Source organism: Mytilus trossulus, chromosome 3 (assembly GCF_036588685.1).
Source record: "Mytilus trossulus isolate FHL-02 chromosome 3, PNRI_Mtr1.1.1.hap1, whole genome shotgun sequence".
NCBI lineage: Eukaryota > Metazoa > Mollusca > Bivalvia > Mytilida > Mytilidae > Mytilus > Mytilus trossulus.
In genome coordinates this window covers 40,894,190-40,910,947 of record NC_086375.1, presented here as the reverse complement: position 1 = coordinate 40,910,947, position 16,758 = coordinate 40,894,190, and the positions used below count along the sequence as shown (strand labels likewise).

General features: G+C 32.3%; 3 protein-coding genes across 5 annotated transcripts in view; 2 read left to right on the top strand and 1 right to left on the bottom strand.

Annotated features, from left to right (window-relative positions):
• LOC134711476 (uncharacterized oxidoreductase YrbE-like) overlaps positions 1–2,059 on the top strand; it is a 53,959-nt gene extending 51,900 nt beyond the window's left edge. For both annotated transcript variants that reach the window (XM_063572081.1, XM_063572080.1), the window contains exons 7-8: positions 1,085–1,250; positions 1,783–2,059. In XM_063572081.1, coding sequence (XP_063428151.1) covers positions 1,085–1,250; positions 1,783–1,886 — 270 coding nt within the window. In that variant the 3' untranslated portion in view covers positions 1,887–2,059. The remainder of the gene's footprint in view (positions 1–1,084; positions 1,251–1,782) is intronic.
• A 2,312-nt stretch (positions 2,060–4,371) lies between these two features.
• On the bottom strand, positions 4,372–6,500 carry LOC134711474 (uncharacterized). Its single transcript, XM_063572076.1, has one exon. It carries the CDS (start codon positions 6,425–6,427, stop codon positions 5,345–5,347), a length of 1,083 nt encoding a protein of 360 aa, XP_063428146.1. The 5' UTR covers positions 6,428–6,500; the 3' UTR covers positions 4,372–5,344.
• A 3,281-nt stretch (positions 6,501–9,781) lies between these two features.
• On the top strand, positions 9,782–16,658 carry LOC134711475 (pseudouridine-5'-phosphatase-like). Of its 2 annotated transcripts, none has more exons than XM_063572078.1 (5): positions 9,782–9,954; positions 14,078–14,203; positions 14,482–14,574; positions 15,238–15,470; positions 15,839–16,658. In XM_063572078.1, the coding sequence occupies exons 1-5, from the start codon at positions 9,903–9,905 to the stop codon at positions 16,022–16,024; spliced, it is 690 nt and encodes a 229-aa protein (XP_063428148.1). In that variant the 5' UTR covers positions 9,782–9,902; the 3' UTR covers positions 16,025–16,658. The 2 variants fall into 2 exon arrangements, with proteins under 2 accessions (XP_063428148.1, XP_063428149.1); XM_063572079.1 differs by lacking the exon at positions 9,782–9,954 and adding an exon at positions 13,419–13,525.
• The last annotated feature ends 100 nt before the right edge of the window (positions 16,659–16,758 follow it).

Genomic DNA, 16,758 nt, shown 5'->3' with positions numbered 1-16,758 from the left:
ATTCAAACAATTTTGCTTCTAAATGAATGTTTCAAATACACAGTAAGAATTACATAATTTATGAATTTGAAAGACCAAGGTATTGAAGTGTTTAGTGGGATAAATTAGTATTGAGAAATCAATATAACTTAATTTACCAATGTCTTAAATGATCACGCCAGTATTCCCATAAAATACTTAGAGTACTATAAATAGACGTAATGTTAAGAATCTTCGCTACTCTATTTTACAATTAACATTTTTTTTAAAAGACTGTCATAAAATAAATTAATAGTATCTAACAAACAAAACTAAAAAAGCAGATAAAAAAGTGCTTGTTTTCGTAAGCCATTGAAAATTGGACGAGTTCTGTTTCTCTAGATGTTTCATTTGTTTAACATTCACACTTTTTTCCTTTCAAAAACTATTGAAAAAATAACCAGGATTATATAAGATTTTAGAAAAAGGCTTTTCATACAATAAGTAATAAAATATGAAAAGAAAGAAAGGTAAGTGTTAGCGGGATATTATTTTATTGGCACTGCAATGTAACATGAATAAACTAGAGGATTCCAAATATATGACAAAAAGTCAAAAACAAGAGTACCAAACGTCCTTAAAGGAACATTGTTCCAGTATCTCATATACTCCAAAGGTTAACAAAAGCACACACATAACCAAAACAAACTACGGATGTACACAGGATGAAGAAACATTGTATTGACTGATTGAGATTGAAGCAGTATTGAGTGATACACATAATTTATGTAGTTTGATAAATTTAAATGAACTTTTATCTGCCGCTGATGCATCAGACTCATTTCTTTCTTGAATAAACACCAAAAGAACCCAAATACACTTGCCAGCAAACGATGATAATCGTTCACGAATGCAGGTTCGACACCGTTATAAAACCGCAATGACATAAGCTATTACTTTCTGTGTTTGATTGTATGTGTGCATGACTTGATATTGTTGTTTTGTTTGTTGAACTTTTGTTTTGTCTGTTTATAGTTGAATTGCATATATCGACTCTAAAAAAGCTATATATATATATGTCTTATGTCTATTATGTCTATATGCACAAACGATAATTTTGTTACAGTTATTTGGTTCTGGAGGAATGGCATCTGGCGAATCTCCAAGACGGTCTACATCAGTAACAGATGCTGCACATGGTGCTCTACTCCGACAACTTCATCATTCATTTCCTCAGAGATTTGAAGGTGCATTTGAAAGTTTGTTAACTCATTTCGTTGACTGTATGGATGGTATGTATTATTTTATTTGTAAATTTTGTTCTGAATATGTTTCCCTTTAATTTTTAGGGCCCTTAATAACAGGTCACATGCTTTAGTCTAAATTGTATGATGAGTGATGGCGTTTGATATTGTCTCACACGAAGATGTGGTCAAGTACTAGTACAAAGTATTATTTTCTACATCTATTTGTTTGAATGTAAGCAACAAACCAATGGTATAATGGCATCCTTCCGAATAAAATGGGAACGATCACCCTTTTGTTTTTCTATGCTAACACAACGAGTTCAAACATATACTGGGGGTTTGTCGAAAATGTATAAAACAATGATGATAGTTATATGTTATATAATATTTTGTTAAAAAACAGTTTCTGGATTTTGAAAAATAGATATTAACTTAAGTTGCCATATGCACACAACTCTGTCTGAAAGTTTCATTACCTCACTTCTACTTCTAATCATGCGTTGTTCAAACTATATGGTTTAGAGTACATGTCACCGGTGTTATTCATTTAATTATGTATAAAATTGTCAATTTTCAGGGAAGACGAAGCCACTTATAACAAAGGAAGAATGTTTGTTGGTAGCCAATATCTCAGAAAAAGCTGTTCAATCGTTTGTGGAAGGACGTGCAGTCATTTTTTAAAACAAATTGATACCTAAAACATTTACAAGTGAGCATTGGAAATAAAACGGTGCATGGGGCAAACAACGAACTACGAAAAATATCTCGGTGGCAATTCATGACTTCTACATCGTGTTCAAGGCAAGCATTGCGTCTAATACAAAAACTACCAGTAATTCGTTTTTTTTTATTTAAATGTATAGATTATCTTTTATATTGTAGTTTAATTGTTTCAAATTAAATATTTCTGTAAACATGCATGTGGTTGTTCTTTTATGCATTTTAAAAGTTAATAATTTGGAAACTTTATGTGTTCTCTTAATTGTGTGTCTGTATTGTGCTGATTGTTAGCTTTTTTTTCTTTTTTGTAATGCAAGTTACTAAAATGGACAGAAGTTCTGTAAGTAAAAATGTTTTATTTTCAGGTTCCAAAGATCAAATGATCAGTATAAGCTTTCGTCAATTAAGTTTGTGTTCAGCCTTTACCTTTAATTTTTTAACTTGAAATCAATAATGTTTGAAACAAATTGACAAGTATAAGCGAATCTCTGTCGCTAAAATCATGATTTAGAGGACACAGGCGACTTGTTTCAGAAGCATATCTGATTATTCTTTTAAATAAAAATTGATCTTACTAATCTTGGCGCTGTCGTCCTATACAATCAACCAAATTAACATACCGGTCTTTGGCCGGGTTGTTTTTGTTGACACATTCCCCATTTTCATTTTCAACTTTTTGTTTACAGAGTTTTTCTATAGTGCCGCATGTGGAGACAATAGAGTGTCTCATCGTGTCTTCAATTTGTACTCTTATAGCCCGCCTACGACATCGGGGTTTTCTCTCTGGGGTTATGTCCCATTGATGACATTGCACTGTTACCTGCTTTTTGGTCGGATTTTTGTCATTGACACATTCCACATTTCCATTCTTAATTTTGTAACGTTACTGAAAACATACATAACTTAATGAGATTTCTTAATTGGACAGTGCATATGCTAAACGTTACAGTTTTCGATTTCATATTGTTTATCATATAATTTCAAAACCTTACACTATACAAAAGTCTGCAATCATATGCTTGATGAAACGTTGTTTGACGTCCAGCGTCAAATAGTAGTTATTTATGCATATCCGAGACCAGCAAATACATATGAAAGTTTGGATTAGAAGAAACCATTATACGACATTATTATTATTGAAGCACAACATTTTATACTTTTTGAGTGGAATAGTAAGTTTTTTGGTCGCCTGAGGTGCAACTATTGTACATATATAATGGGGCTGTTTTAACTAGATTGCAGGCGCCATAACCCTCCCCTAACCAAAACAATGGTGTAACAGTATTAGATAAGAACAGACTATATCTATAAGGTATCAGATCGATACAAAACAGAAAGCATCTATCAAAAACACAAATCGGACGCGGCAGTAGAACTATACGGTATTCTCATCGATGTCATGTGGATGCTTACTAAATCCATCCATCAAATCAATGTAAAAATTACTGAAGTGCACTAAACGAAAACCTTTTATTCTTCAAAATATAAAGTGATATTTCAATTACTAGTAAGTAGCTCGTACATTACATAATCTGTATTATATAATAACCACTTTATTTTGGGATCCGCCTGTGCCTTTTACTAGCGTCTAATTTATACCTGTGACTATCCTTTTTATTTAGGAAAGTTATGATATATAACGACCATTGCTAATAAAGATTGCTGAAGTACTGTGATCAAATTTTGAATAAACTTTTCAGTTGCTGGGTTTGCATCATGACTTTAAACACTATCGATGCATCATTACAGACAGTATAACGAATGTATGACAATAGTAGTTTGGACTTGGAATAGATTTCTAATGTATACATGTATGGGATCCTATTTTGAAATTTTTCAAAGGTAATAAAAAAGATATTTTGCAATAAATAACGATAAACAGGGGCGGATCGTGGCGGATTCTGCCATAATAAAAGAAAAGAGGGGGGGGGGGGGGGTTCCAACCCAGGATAAAAAAGGCGGGGGTCCAGCTGTATGTCCCCATTCAAATGCATTGATCGGTCAAAGAAAAGGGAGGTTTCAACCTTCGGTACCCCCCCCCCCCCCCCTGGATCAGCCAATAAAAAAGAATAAAAAAATGATATACATTTTACAATCTGTGTGACATATGGAAAAAGTAAGACAATATTTCCCTATATTTATTGTACTCCACGAAAGGAACATTTTTATTCATATCTTATCTTTGCTATTGATGATTATCATCAGTTGAACTCGAGTTCTCTTTTTGTTTGTATGTTCGCTTTTATAGTTCGAAAAAAATCTCATTATCTTCGATTAAGATGTACCAAGTACTATTTTCATTTCTTATTTGTATATTGATTGTTGAAGACTTTATTCTTGGACCTACCAATGCATTTTATATCATTCTCTTTTATTTTTTTATTATTGGAGGGGTTGGGGTCGGAAAGCTTGGCTTTTAAATTATACACTTATTCAAACGAAACCATCTTTTTATCACTTTTTATTCTGCAAACATTTTAACAACAATAACAAGCAATCAATAATTAAACAATGACAACATTAAATAAAACCATTATTTTGCCAAAGCAAATAGACAAAGCATCATGAAGGCAAGGCGATACATATATTTCTTTGTGGCATATAAGCATATCATATTTACACTGCACAGCGGTTTAAAGAGAACTAAATCACCAGGTTTGAAAAACTTAACAATCGCTTTGATAGTCCCATAAATATACTTTATCGATTTATGGGTTTGCTAATATAAGGACAGCTGAAAGCTTGCATGTCAGCAGGCCTGAATACATTAGTATATTTAATTGCATAGATTTTTCATCATAAAATTGTGTTGTTTAGTATATCAGTACTTTTAACTTAAAATTTTGATTACAATTTTTTCTTGGATACTTTTTAATTGATTGATACGGCTATTGAGATCTCAAGTCTACTGTACATAAACATGAACGCTACGATTTCAGTTTAAAATCTTTAGAAAATATTTGATTCTCTCTCGAAAATTTCATATTTTATGACTTTTCAAGAGTGACAAAATCTCCATATCTCCCTACAGCTAACAAAAGAGAATGATTTTTTTTTATTCCACTGCTTATAATTATTTTGTTTTACTTTCTGAACAAAAATATTTATTTACCTACAATTTTCCTTATCCTTACTGTTTTCAATGTTTGTTATAATATTTTCACGTGTAATCTGTCAATCTTTGACCAAATTAATCATCTATTAATAATTATGCTTGAATTCAAATTGAGGCATACGGAACTCTTTTAGAAAAAGAACCCTAACCAAAACAACCCTTTAATGATTATGGGATAATTTCAAACCCTTTAATGCTTATGGGATAATTTCAAAATCAAATGAATACTTTACGAAAAATCCCAAGCAAAAAGTTATTAAATTACTGAAGTCACTCTTGAGAATATGGATTTCATTCAAACAGTCTAGAATTGAACATTTGGATGTGTTCTTGACGGATTTGGGTTATAATGACTATTTGAGTTTGAATAGTTTGAACCAGGCCTGCCATGTATTCGATTAAAAGTAGAATCGTGGTTATAGCTTTTCGACACCGGAGTACTATATACTGAAGGATCATGGTAATTGTCACGTGATCTTCTGGGCGATTCCTGTTGGGTATCCCTTCTACTTATTATCTCAACTTCTGCTTCAACATCTAAAACTGGATCGAAATGATCATTTTTATTCGACAGATAAATTACTGGATAAGTTATTTCTTGGTGCGTCAGAGGTTTGAATGTTTGCCATCTGAATTCGACATTTCCTTTGATTCGGCATGGAAAATAAACTTCAATGACAGTCTTTAATAAAGTAGCTGCAGCTAAAATTTCTACATCCGTTGCCCATTCGCGAGGTCTTCTCATACTTGTTAAGTACTGATTCATGCCTCCTCGACTTAGCAAAAATGTTCGATATAATTCCGGATTTTCTCCAACATGTTTAGTAATGAGTTCTCGAACGCGTATATGTTCGTGCTCTGATCCAATTATACACATGCTTATGGCACGGAAAAAGCAATTGCCATCCCCTTGAACTGAAATGGTCTCCTTTGGTGCGGTTCTATCGTAAAAGTTTTTCATATGTCCAAACTTAAAGCTCTTAATAACTTTAATTTTGAATTGCTCGGCTTTTTCATTTTTCCACACCTCTGTTATAGGATAAAACGTCCTCAAGGAACCTCTATCATCGTCTATTTTCTTTTTGGATGTATAATAATCCTCATCATCCTTTAACCTTGTAGCTGTAGCATCGTAACTTGTCCTTCCAGCATTTGCCCTTAACGAGTCTATGCTGGAATCAAATGTAGATTTGCGAGGAGATCTAAATCCAAAAGGGTTATTCATTTCTGTTCTTGACGCAAAAAGGTCATTGTTGATCTCGTTAAGTCTCGTCCGATCGACCGCAGCGTCGTAGCTGGTCCTTCCTGTATTTGCCCTTAACGTGTCTATTCCGTCATCAAATGAAGAAGGTTTGCGAGGAGATTTAAATCCAAAAATATTATTCATACTCTGTGTTCTTGTTAGCCATTACCACATTTCGTTGGATAACTGGAAATGAAAAAAAAGTAAAATTTGTTTAGTAACAGATTATGATCGAATGGTTAATTGTATAGTTCCATATTAAACACAATAATTGTTATTGTAAATAAGTATAATGATTGTGTTCTATTAAGTCTGGAATAACATGATCCTTGCTATTGGACAACAGTGTATATGTATTTTGAACCAGTAAGGCATTGAAATATTTGCCACTGGACGTTAAGCAACCAACAATCAATCAATCAACCAGTAAGGCATCTTCAGTAACTGACTTGATTTATCTGTATAGTCGTTTCTCTCAGCAAAACACGAATTTTGAATCAAAAGACTTGTTGATCTTTTTCGATTATCAGCTATTCAACAATTCTTTTCAAATTTTTCAAATTTTGTTTTTTAAAATGATTTGGATTCCAGCATCGCAGAAGAGATGGATATATTTTGTCGAAAAGCTTATCTGGTGCAATAAATGAGTTATATACAATTAACTGTTATGTGTGTAATAACTACCAAAAGTAGACACATCTCGAGAGCTTTTCGTCAGCCTATAAGCTCAGTAGTTCGTTACTGCATAAAACTACATAGTAGTGTTCTATTCAAATTAACTATTGTTAAGCCTAGAAAATCCCTTAAAATTAGGGAATACACGTTTGTAAATCGCATACCTAGCTCTTACTATTTCCATTCCAGATTTGGCAATACCTCGGTACCTTTTCAAGCGGTTTGATCATATCGGTTCTTTTTCAAACGTTTTGGCCTAGCTCATCACTGAAAAGACTGCAATGATTTTGTCGAATTACGATCAGGTACAGTAAAATTGCTAGTGCCTAGTTCTTGTGATAACAGTAAGTTTATTAGTCTACCGATACTAAGATGAATTATGGATGCATGGTACCAGCTTCATGTTTTACATGCATATTATAGACTAATTTGTATAGTGTTGGTAAAAAGGAAACAGTTTGTGTTTAGTCGAGAAAGGAGTCAGAGTCTACATGTTTTCCGCTCGTATGTCGGGTTGTTGTCTCTTTAACAAATTCCGCATGTCCATTCTATATACAATGTATAGCTTGAGCATGTGCCTCCCATTATGGAACTATCGATTGCGCACATTCAGCTTTGTTTTATATGTTAAATTTTAAAAGAATATAAATGGGGAATGCGTCAAAGAGGCAACAACCCGACCAAAGTGCAGAAAACTGTCCAAGGCTGACAATGGGTCTTAAAAACAGTGAGAAAATGCCGAATCAGAAGCGGGATTGAAATGGCTCCTAAACACAAAGGTGTACTCGTTCAGTAAAAATGGACGTCACACTAAACTAAGAAACATTATCATTTGTTGTTTTAAATCAGTTGCCGTCAGAGAATGTGTAGAGGCAAGAACGAAATAGCACTTCAGTACTGAACGTTGGACGAAAATTATATATTTCTTGTCTACAAGTTTAATTGTAAATTATGGTTTGCTGGAGTGCACCCATGGATAAATATCACAATCATTGTCAAGACTTCATTTATTCTGTTTGTACTTAATCAAAGAGTGTGACCCATAAAATGAGCATAGCAATGTCGTTGCTGTGATGCAAGTTCCCCTGTAACCAAAATGAGACCGTTGACTTTTGGCAAGTTTGATGTGTGTATCTTTGGGGAATATATGCATGCGTGTACCTGTAACCGTTTTCTATTTCTGATTTTCTAAACGGACAAGCGTTTATTGTACACGATGAAGGTTTTCATAAGCACATATTGTACTCGAGGAAATTGTTATCATGCTTATAGTTTTACGGAAATTGGATCGGATCATTGCTTATAGACTTAAAGTCCATAATGGTACACAATAAATCGCTTCAGCTCTGACATAATTAGAAAATATACCCAATACAATTATTTACTGAAACAATTTTGACTGCGACCAACATAATCGACTAATATAAAGATCTACATGTAGCAACTGTACCGTGACAAGCTCCTGTATAAATTTGGTATTTGGCAGCACGAACTCACGTACAAAAAGACATACATCTGGTGTTAAAAATGATTATACACATATACTGAATATGAACACATAAGTGATGTGAGACATATTTTGTACTATTCGACTCAAAATCAAACACATCATTCCTTAAATCCAATGTTGTAACCATCTTGCCCGCGGCTTTAAAATACGAGGGTCTGGGACTTTATTCTCTAGTCCTTACAGTTTAGCATCCCTTTTTTCTCTATCATCATGTTATTTACACCCTATTTTCTCTATTTTGTACATATTTTGCCCTTTATTTCGCATTTATTGCCTATTATTCTGTTCATCGTGGTCCCATCCAGACCCTTCTATAGTTACATAGATATAGGAAGATGTGGTGTGACTGCCAATGAGACAGTTCTCCATTCAAATAACAATTTAAAAAAAAGTAAACCATTATAGGTCAATATACGGCCTTCAACATGGAGCCTCGGCTCACACCGAACAACAAGCTATAAAGGGCCCCAAGATTACTAGTGTAATACTATTCAAACGGGAAAACCAACGGTCTAATCTATATAAAAAACGAGAAACGAGAAACACGTATAAATTACATATATATACAAACGACAACTACTGGAATATTATCAGATTCCTGACATGTATAGATCCTTTTTATACTTTATATATGCAATATATTGGAAGAGCGCAAATGTAAATGATTGGGGTTCATTTGAATGTAACTTAGCCTAACATTAGATGTGCATCTCAATAGTTTATCTTGTGTTCCATGACAACCCCGTCTGATAATCCTAATCTAGTTAGAACACCAATATATAATCAACGTTAAAAGATAGTAAACTCAGAAAAAAACCGAAAAACGTTAGAAAGGATTTAATGATGTAGATTGACTTGTCAGAAACCAATTTGAATAAAACGAAACTAAAATGCACCTAACTTTAGTACACGACATAGCATTGATATTTAAGCATACTTACATGTATTTAAAGTCCCGTTATTGTAATGTTATATCATGTTGTGTTATTTTGACAACCATATCGAAATTCTTTAAATTTGAATGAAGATAACACAACTGATCAAATTCAAATTTCGTGAGTTGCCACTTCAGTTTAATATCTACAAAACCACTGTTATGGTGTTGAAAGTGCTTCCGCTGACTGCGCAGACGATTTAAATTTGAAAAGATATGCTTAGACATGACTTTCAAAGGAATTTAAATCCATATTCTTAATGACATTGTTTTACCTATTTTATACCTGAATAGTAATCGATCAATAAATCAATTTATGTAACAATTACGGTACTCTTTAAACTAATATTAGGTTAACCTGTTATAAGCTGGCATTAAAAGGTTTTATTTTGGGCTATTTAAAGTAATATTAATGACTTTTTAACCGACTGTCGCTAGTTTTTCCGGAATTAGGTTGAAGTCCGAATCCGTAGATTCACTTTCTATTTACAAAATCCAAGATGTCAGCCCCCATAAGTCACATTATTTTCGATGTTGATGGTCTTTTACTAGGTATGAATTTTAAATTGTGAACAGCAACAGTTTTATCTGAAAATATATCTAATCTATAATAATATGACAATGATAATTATTTTCTCTAGCTTTTGAATTGAAGCTATTGACATGATTGGGCTACAACTGTCAAATCAGGATGTAGTGACTTTTGATCCCCTTGAAAAAGAGAATCCCATACTCGCCATAGCACTTTAATGATTTGCCTGTTATCCAAAATGAAACAGCTGTCAAATTTCAAAATAAGGCATCACTTTTGTCACCTGCATATTTTCAGTGTTCTCTTGTCCTCCTTACTTTTTCATTTTGTACATGTAGTATTATCAGTGGCGGATGCAGGAATTGTCATAAGTGGGGGACCACTGACTGACATAAGAGGAGGCCCGCTCCAGTCACGCTTCAGTGATTCCCTATATAAGCAACCAATTTTTTTCCCAAAAAGGGGAGGGGGGGGGGGGGGGGTGTGCTGGCCCCCTCTAAATCTGCCTCTTATTATGTTTAGTTTGAAGCTTTGGAACAATACCTCTTATGCCAGTTATGGTCCTTGTGATATGTTTTGATGGTTCAACAATAACCACAAAACTGCTTGATATTGCTGGGGAGAAGATGATGTAATACTGCCATGACTGCTAGGCCTCAATTTATGAAAAATCCCTTTTACCAAAGTTAAAATAAATTTAACTATAGAAATAACATATTTTGTGTCTTGAATGCAAGTTAAGGTCAAGTTACAGTAAATGGGCTATGTCACAGATTTCAGTAAAATTTTGCATACAACTCCGTCTCGATGAACTTCAACTGAAAATCGAAAAAATAATTTATCTCAATTATTATTTGAAATATTACTGATTGAATTCTTACAAAATGGGTGAACATTTGTATAGAAAGCACATAAAATCGGCGAAAATCCTTCCTAAAATTTGTCTTAAAATCGCCAAATCTCTAAATCTACTCCATAGATTTTTCTTAAAAAAGGCCGTTACTACCCTTGAGGCAATTGCCTCACTAAAATTTCTACACTGATTATTTTTATTTATACATATATATAAATATGTATAATAGTCATTTGTTGCTCTGTCTCAACCTTAATTTCTATAACTTGTCATCATTCCTTTTAAACTATTCTTCCTGGATATAACTCAGCATCTCTACGGGTGATGTTTCTCGATTACATTAACCTAGTTACGATAACACAGGCACTTGTCTCAGAAAAAAATACCTACATGTATATCCCATTATATTAAGGTATATAAAAAAAAATATTCTGAGACAAGTGTCTTTTAACGATAATCATCATGGATCTCTAGTTAAAACCAGGCTCTTGCAGAAAAAAGCTAGAAAAGCATCACTGAAGGTAAAGAAGGAATAATTCTAGTAAACTATAGTGTTTTGTGAACAGAGTCCGAGTATTGCATACAACTTCATTAGAACAATCAAAAAACGATAAGTGGACTGACAAATCAAGTACTGGTCTTCGGAAGGGGGCAGTCCTGTCTGCGTTTTCATTTCTCCTTTTCACCAACTTTTGACAAATCAAGTACTGGGTATCGCAAGGGGACAGTCCGGTCTGTGTTTTTATTTCATGAACTTTAATCTTTCTCTTTACAGATAAATAAAATATAAATAATATGAAACATGCATGGATTAGTTTTTAGCAATGTTTCTTTAACCTTAAAAATTGAAAGAATATCCTATATATATTCCAATTTGATACTACTGAGGAATGGTAGAACCTTTAACACAGGATTTTGTCTTTACTTATTCGGTACTAGGGAATTTAGTTTCTTTATATTTTGGGTTTCGGAATCGGACACCCAAAACCCTAACCCCTAAATTTATAGATTTTGGAACTAAAATATCACCAACTATTTTCAGAAATAGTTTGAAATTAGGGACCTACATGTCAACGTCAAAAACTCCATTCCAATTCCCCTGTACCCATATCATATACAAAAATCATTATACATACATGTATATACATGTATCTTATCTCATTCTATTCCTAGTTTGTCTACTCTTTGTCAGCATAAAAGCGAGTTTAATATTTTGTAAAGTTCTGCGACTGTATGATGATGCTTACAGGAAAGCTTAATTCCCTTTTGCAAACAAAACTGTTACTACCGATGCTGCTACCCGATTCTGCTACCGAATTGCTGATGGAGAAGGAATTGGAAGAAGACATTGATCATTGTGTTAATGATAATGAGCTACCTTTAGAAACACAGACTGCCCTGAAACGACTGAAAACTTGGTAAAGAGCATACATGAGTGGCAAGAGATTGTGCGGTCTTGCCATGCTCCATGTTCATCGCGATAAGGATATCAGCAGACCAAATTATGATTATAAAACGATTTGACTGAACGGGCCATAGAAAAATTTGGCAAACTCTACTGAATCGATGTTTGTTCTATGTTCTGGCAGCAGTCTCAAATCTGTGATATATTTGGATGATTATCTAAATTTAAATAAAGTTGTTAAAATTTTGGTGTTAGTAAAAGTTTTAAAATATGAAAAATTTATATATAAAATGTCCAAATTCCAAACATTATCAAACTCTCTAAAAATGCCTAGAATGCAGGATTTTGCACCATTCATTTAATACCCTCAAAAATTTTTTTCCGCCTCGCTTCGCTCGGATCAATTATTTTGCCTCACTAAAATAAAAAGCCTAGTTACGGCCTTGCTAACCATATAGGTTCGACTTTTTCAGATAATTTTGTAATCTATATAAAAAGGATTGATGCACTATTAATTCACCATTCTGCCTCTGAGGAAGGTATGTGAAGGACTGAAACCAGTCAGGCTATAGACTACCATCAGGAGCTGTTAATTATGTGTTTTGGTGTATACATGATTTACTACATTTTTTATTGGTCATGTTTTTTCCCCCTTCTGATCCACATAATTAACATGGCTTTCATTATTAAAGTTGACTTACAAAAGTATAGTTTTAATACTCTGTTTTTAGAACTCTCATGTCAGTATACCATTACTTTACATACTCATTCATGATCAGTGTACGTAATATCTACAAATCATTGAAATGTAATAGTTATTCTGGTTTTAACCATTTATGGGGTTTCCAAGGTTATCAGTACTATTTTGTGTGGTCTTGAAAATAAAAAAAAAATTACAAGGACATAAGAAAGCTACAATTTTTCAGCAAGAAATGTGATGCTATTTGCAAATTTTATATTACATGTACATGTTCTAAAAGATTGTGTGAAAGATGTCATCATCATGATCATTGTCATGCTATATTTATTTTTGAAAAAAGGTGGTATTTCAAATTTTTGTGTGTACCAGGATGCTACTTGAATACAAATTAACTATTTATAGAATGCATTTAAAAGATGAACATTATGAAATCAGAACATAGAATTTCATTGAACATGATGAAATCAAAGCAAGGCATTTCATCAGAAAGAGACAAAAAGTGAATCTTATTAATTCCACTTCATATTTGATATTCAAGTAGTCATAAGTAGGAGACCTGTTTTTAGTTCACTTAATACAAGATGTCTGCTTCCTTTACCCACATCATTTTTGATGTTGATGGGCTTCTACTAGGTATGTTTGATTTATATCAGGTACATTTTGTATATCTGTAAAAGTAGATATATTTTTTTTCAATTTATCCATCAAGAAAAATTGCTGTCTGAAATAACATGACTTACATGTATCATACATGTACAAGTTTGGACATTATCATTTTAATATAATTATTTGACCATGATATTTTACTTATCAGAATGAGAATATCACTTGTCCAAATTTTGTACTTGCTTAGAAAGTTTGTGAACTGCCATCAAATTGGCATCAATAATATATGCACAGCTTAGGGAAAGTTGTATTTGAAATGAGAGTACACTGTATTTTCAGAAGATATTGAGAACATAAAGGATTTCTTTTTGAAAAAGTCCACCTACAAAATGTATGCATGTTTTAAAGTCATGAAAGTAAAAATTAACTATTCAAGTACCATATATAAACTATAATTATCATTTTTGTTTGATGACTTTAGTTTTTTTTATAGGTTCTCTTATTGAATGTATCTCATGATCATATTAAAGATAAATTGACAAATATAAAAATGTGATTTTTTTTTCCTTTTCATTTCAGATACAGAAAGACTTTATACACAGATAACACAAGACATTGTATCTAAATATGGCAAGAATTTTACCTGGGCAATCAAAAGTAGGCAGATGGGGAAGAAAGAAACTGAGGCATCAAAGATAATAATTGGTACGTATATGTTATACTTTATGTTTTAGTTTTAAGTCAATTTAGTTAGTAATAATAAGGGTTTTTTTCATGTTCAAGAGGATAAGCTCATAAAGTATTAATGTTATCTTTTTGGAAGATAGGTTTGTCAATTAAGAATTTTAACCGTACAATTTTCGGATGATTAAAGAAAATAATTGGAACAGATTGGATCATACAAATGCATTTATAAAGGTTTATGTGAACTAGGCAAAATTTGTAAATTATGGTAATATTTGGTGTTTTGTATTATATTTCAGATGAATTAGAATTACCTTTAACAGTTGAAGAATATCTAGCTCTGGCACACAAGGAGCAGGAAGTATTATTTCCAAAAGTTGATTTCATGCCTGGTATATATAATAATAAAGATATAAATAATAAATATTTTAGTACAGAATTATTTTGTATTTGGTCAGAAGCTTAATAGGATTGGCTTGTAAAATGTGCGCTTTTTCCTCAGAAACTACAGAATAGAATAATTTCTTATTTGGTGGAACTAGCTACATTTTGAGATCTTTTCATGACTATCAAATGAGTGAAGAGGCTTTATTCAAAAGTATTTTGTTACAAAATGTAGATTTTACAAATTTCAATGTGTGTAAAAGATCTTTTTGCGGATAAAGTATCTGTTCATTTTTATTTTGTCAGAAAACTAAATTTCTGTATGTCAGAATGAAATTATTCATTTTGATAAAATCTGATTTTCAAAATGTTTATGATGTGATAGTGTCATCAAAAGTGAACTTTCTAGTCCTCATTGTATATTGTATTAGCATATTCATCAATAAATGAATGTAACTTAATTTAAAAGTCTGGATTTTTTTTTTCAATTTTAAGGTCCAAAATTAAGGCTTAAAAAACATGTATCACACCTCCTCCTGAACACAAATATATTTTTAAAAGATATTTTTTTGCATGTTTAGGAACATAAAAAGCATTTCCATTACAATTTTAGAACACCAGAATTGTTAGCAATTTATCTTAAAGGTAATCCTTTATTTTTTTATAAATAGGTGCAGAAAAATTGGTGAGACATTTTCACAAACACAACATTCCCATTGCCATAGCAACAGGATCCAGTCAACATTTGATGGATCTTAAGACCAGAAATCACAAAGATTTCTTTAGTTTGTTCTTACATTCTGTAGTAAGCACAGATGATCCAGAGGTTAAGCATGGTAAACCAGCTCCAGATATATTCATTATATGTGCTAAAAGATTCAAAGAAAATCCTATCCCTGAAAAGGTATGTGGATATGGTCGTACTTCAGTTAAATTTTTCTGGCCTAGGGTGCGCATAGATGCCTTCATTCAATATTTACAGATTTGATTTAAAGTTTTTTTTATTGACCTGTCTTTGAAACTTTGCATTGTAAACATATATAGGTTTTAAAAATATCTATATTATAGAGAAAAAAAAAACTATTATTATGTCCACCTGAGGAAATAAAAATGATGTTTCAAAAATCTGTAATCACCTATTTGTTGTTATTTAAAAAAATAAAAAATATGTTTTTTTTTCTTTTTTTTTTCTTAAATTCTCTTAATTATATGTAGCCTTTTCATTTATGCCAGGTAGTCTAATATTTAATATCAATATATTTATATTTGAAGGTGTTGGTATTTGAAGATGCACCCAATGGTGTAGATGCAGCTCATGCAGCAGGAATGAGGTGTGTATGGGTACCACACGACGAACAAGACAGAAATACACATAAAGATAAATGTTCCTTAGTGTTAGACTCCCTAGAACATTTTGTGCCAGAACATTATGGCCTACCACCTTTTGATTTTTTATGATTGTAGGACTTTTATAGGGTAATTTTGTGCAATTTATATAGGAGAATGTAATTTAATTTGATTTAATTTATTTTTAATTAGGCTGTTTAAATCTATGTGAGCCATTGTCATTACTTAGCATTTACATAGACGATAACTGTTTAGTGTCTTTAAATATTAGCTGTATTTGTACGCAACTAAGAAACAGGTGTAATGGCAGCTTCAGCAAGATATTACTCCAGTTTTAGACCAGACGAAATGACTTTTTCATAAATATTGGCACAAATAATTTTAATATGTTATCAAAAATTGAAAAAATTGTAAGAAAGAAGGGTACATGAACTCGTATTTAAGTTAAACTAGTCTCAATGATAAAAATCAGTTGTAAAATACCAGTACATATTTCCTGGATATGTCACAGTTTGATGTTGTGAAAAAAATATACCTTATGTTAGCAATATCATGACCTCCACTGTAACTGTATCATGTACCCTTGACACCCATTCTATACAGCCAAGTTTTGAACAGCCTTTTGCAATATAGTTTTTTTAAAACCATTATATCCATGTAGCAATATCTTGAAATTTGTTGTTTGAAATGCAAAATGTGAAATAAACTGTGATAAGTATTTTATAATAAAGGAATAGTAATTAAATCTTCGTTTTGAACATTAATCTGTACTAGTAGGGTTTTAACAAAGGTAGGTGGCATTGTATTATTTGAAGTTAAATCCTGTCCAAAACTTCTTCTTCATG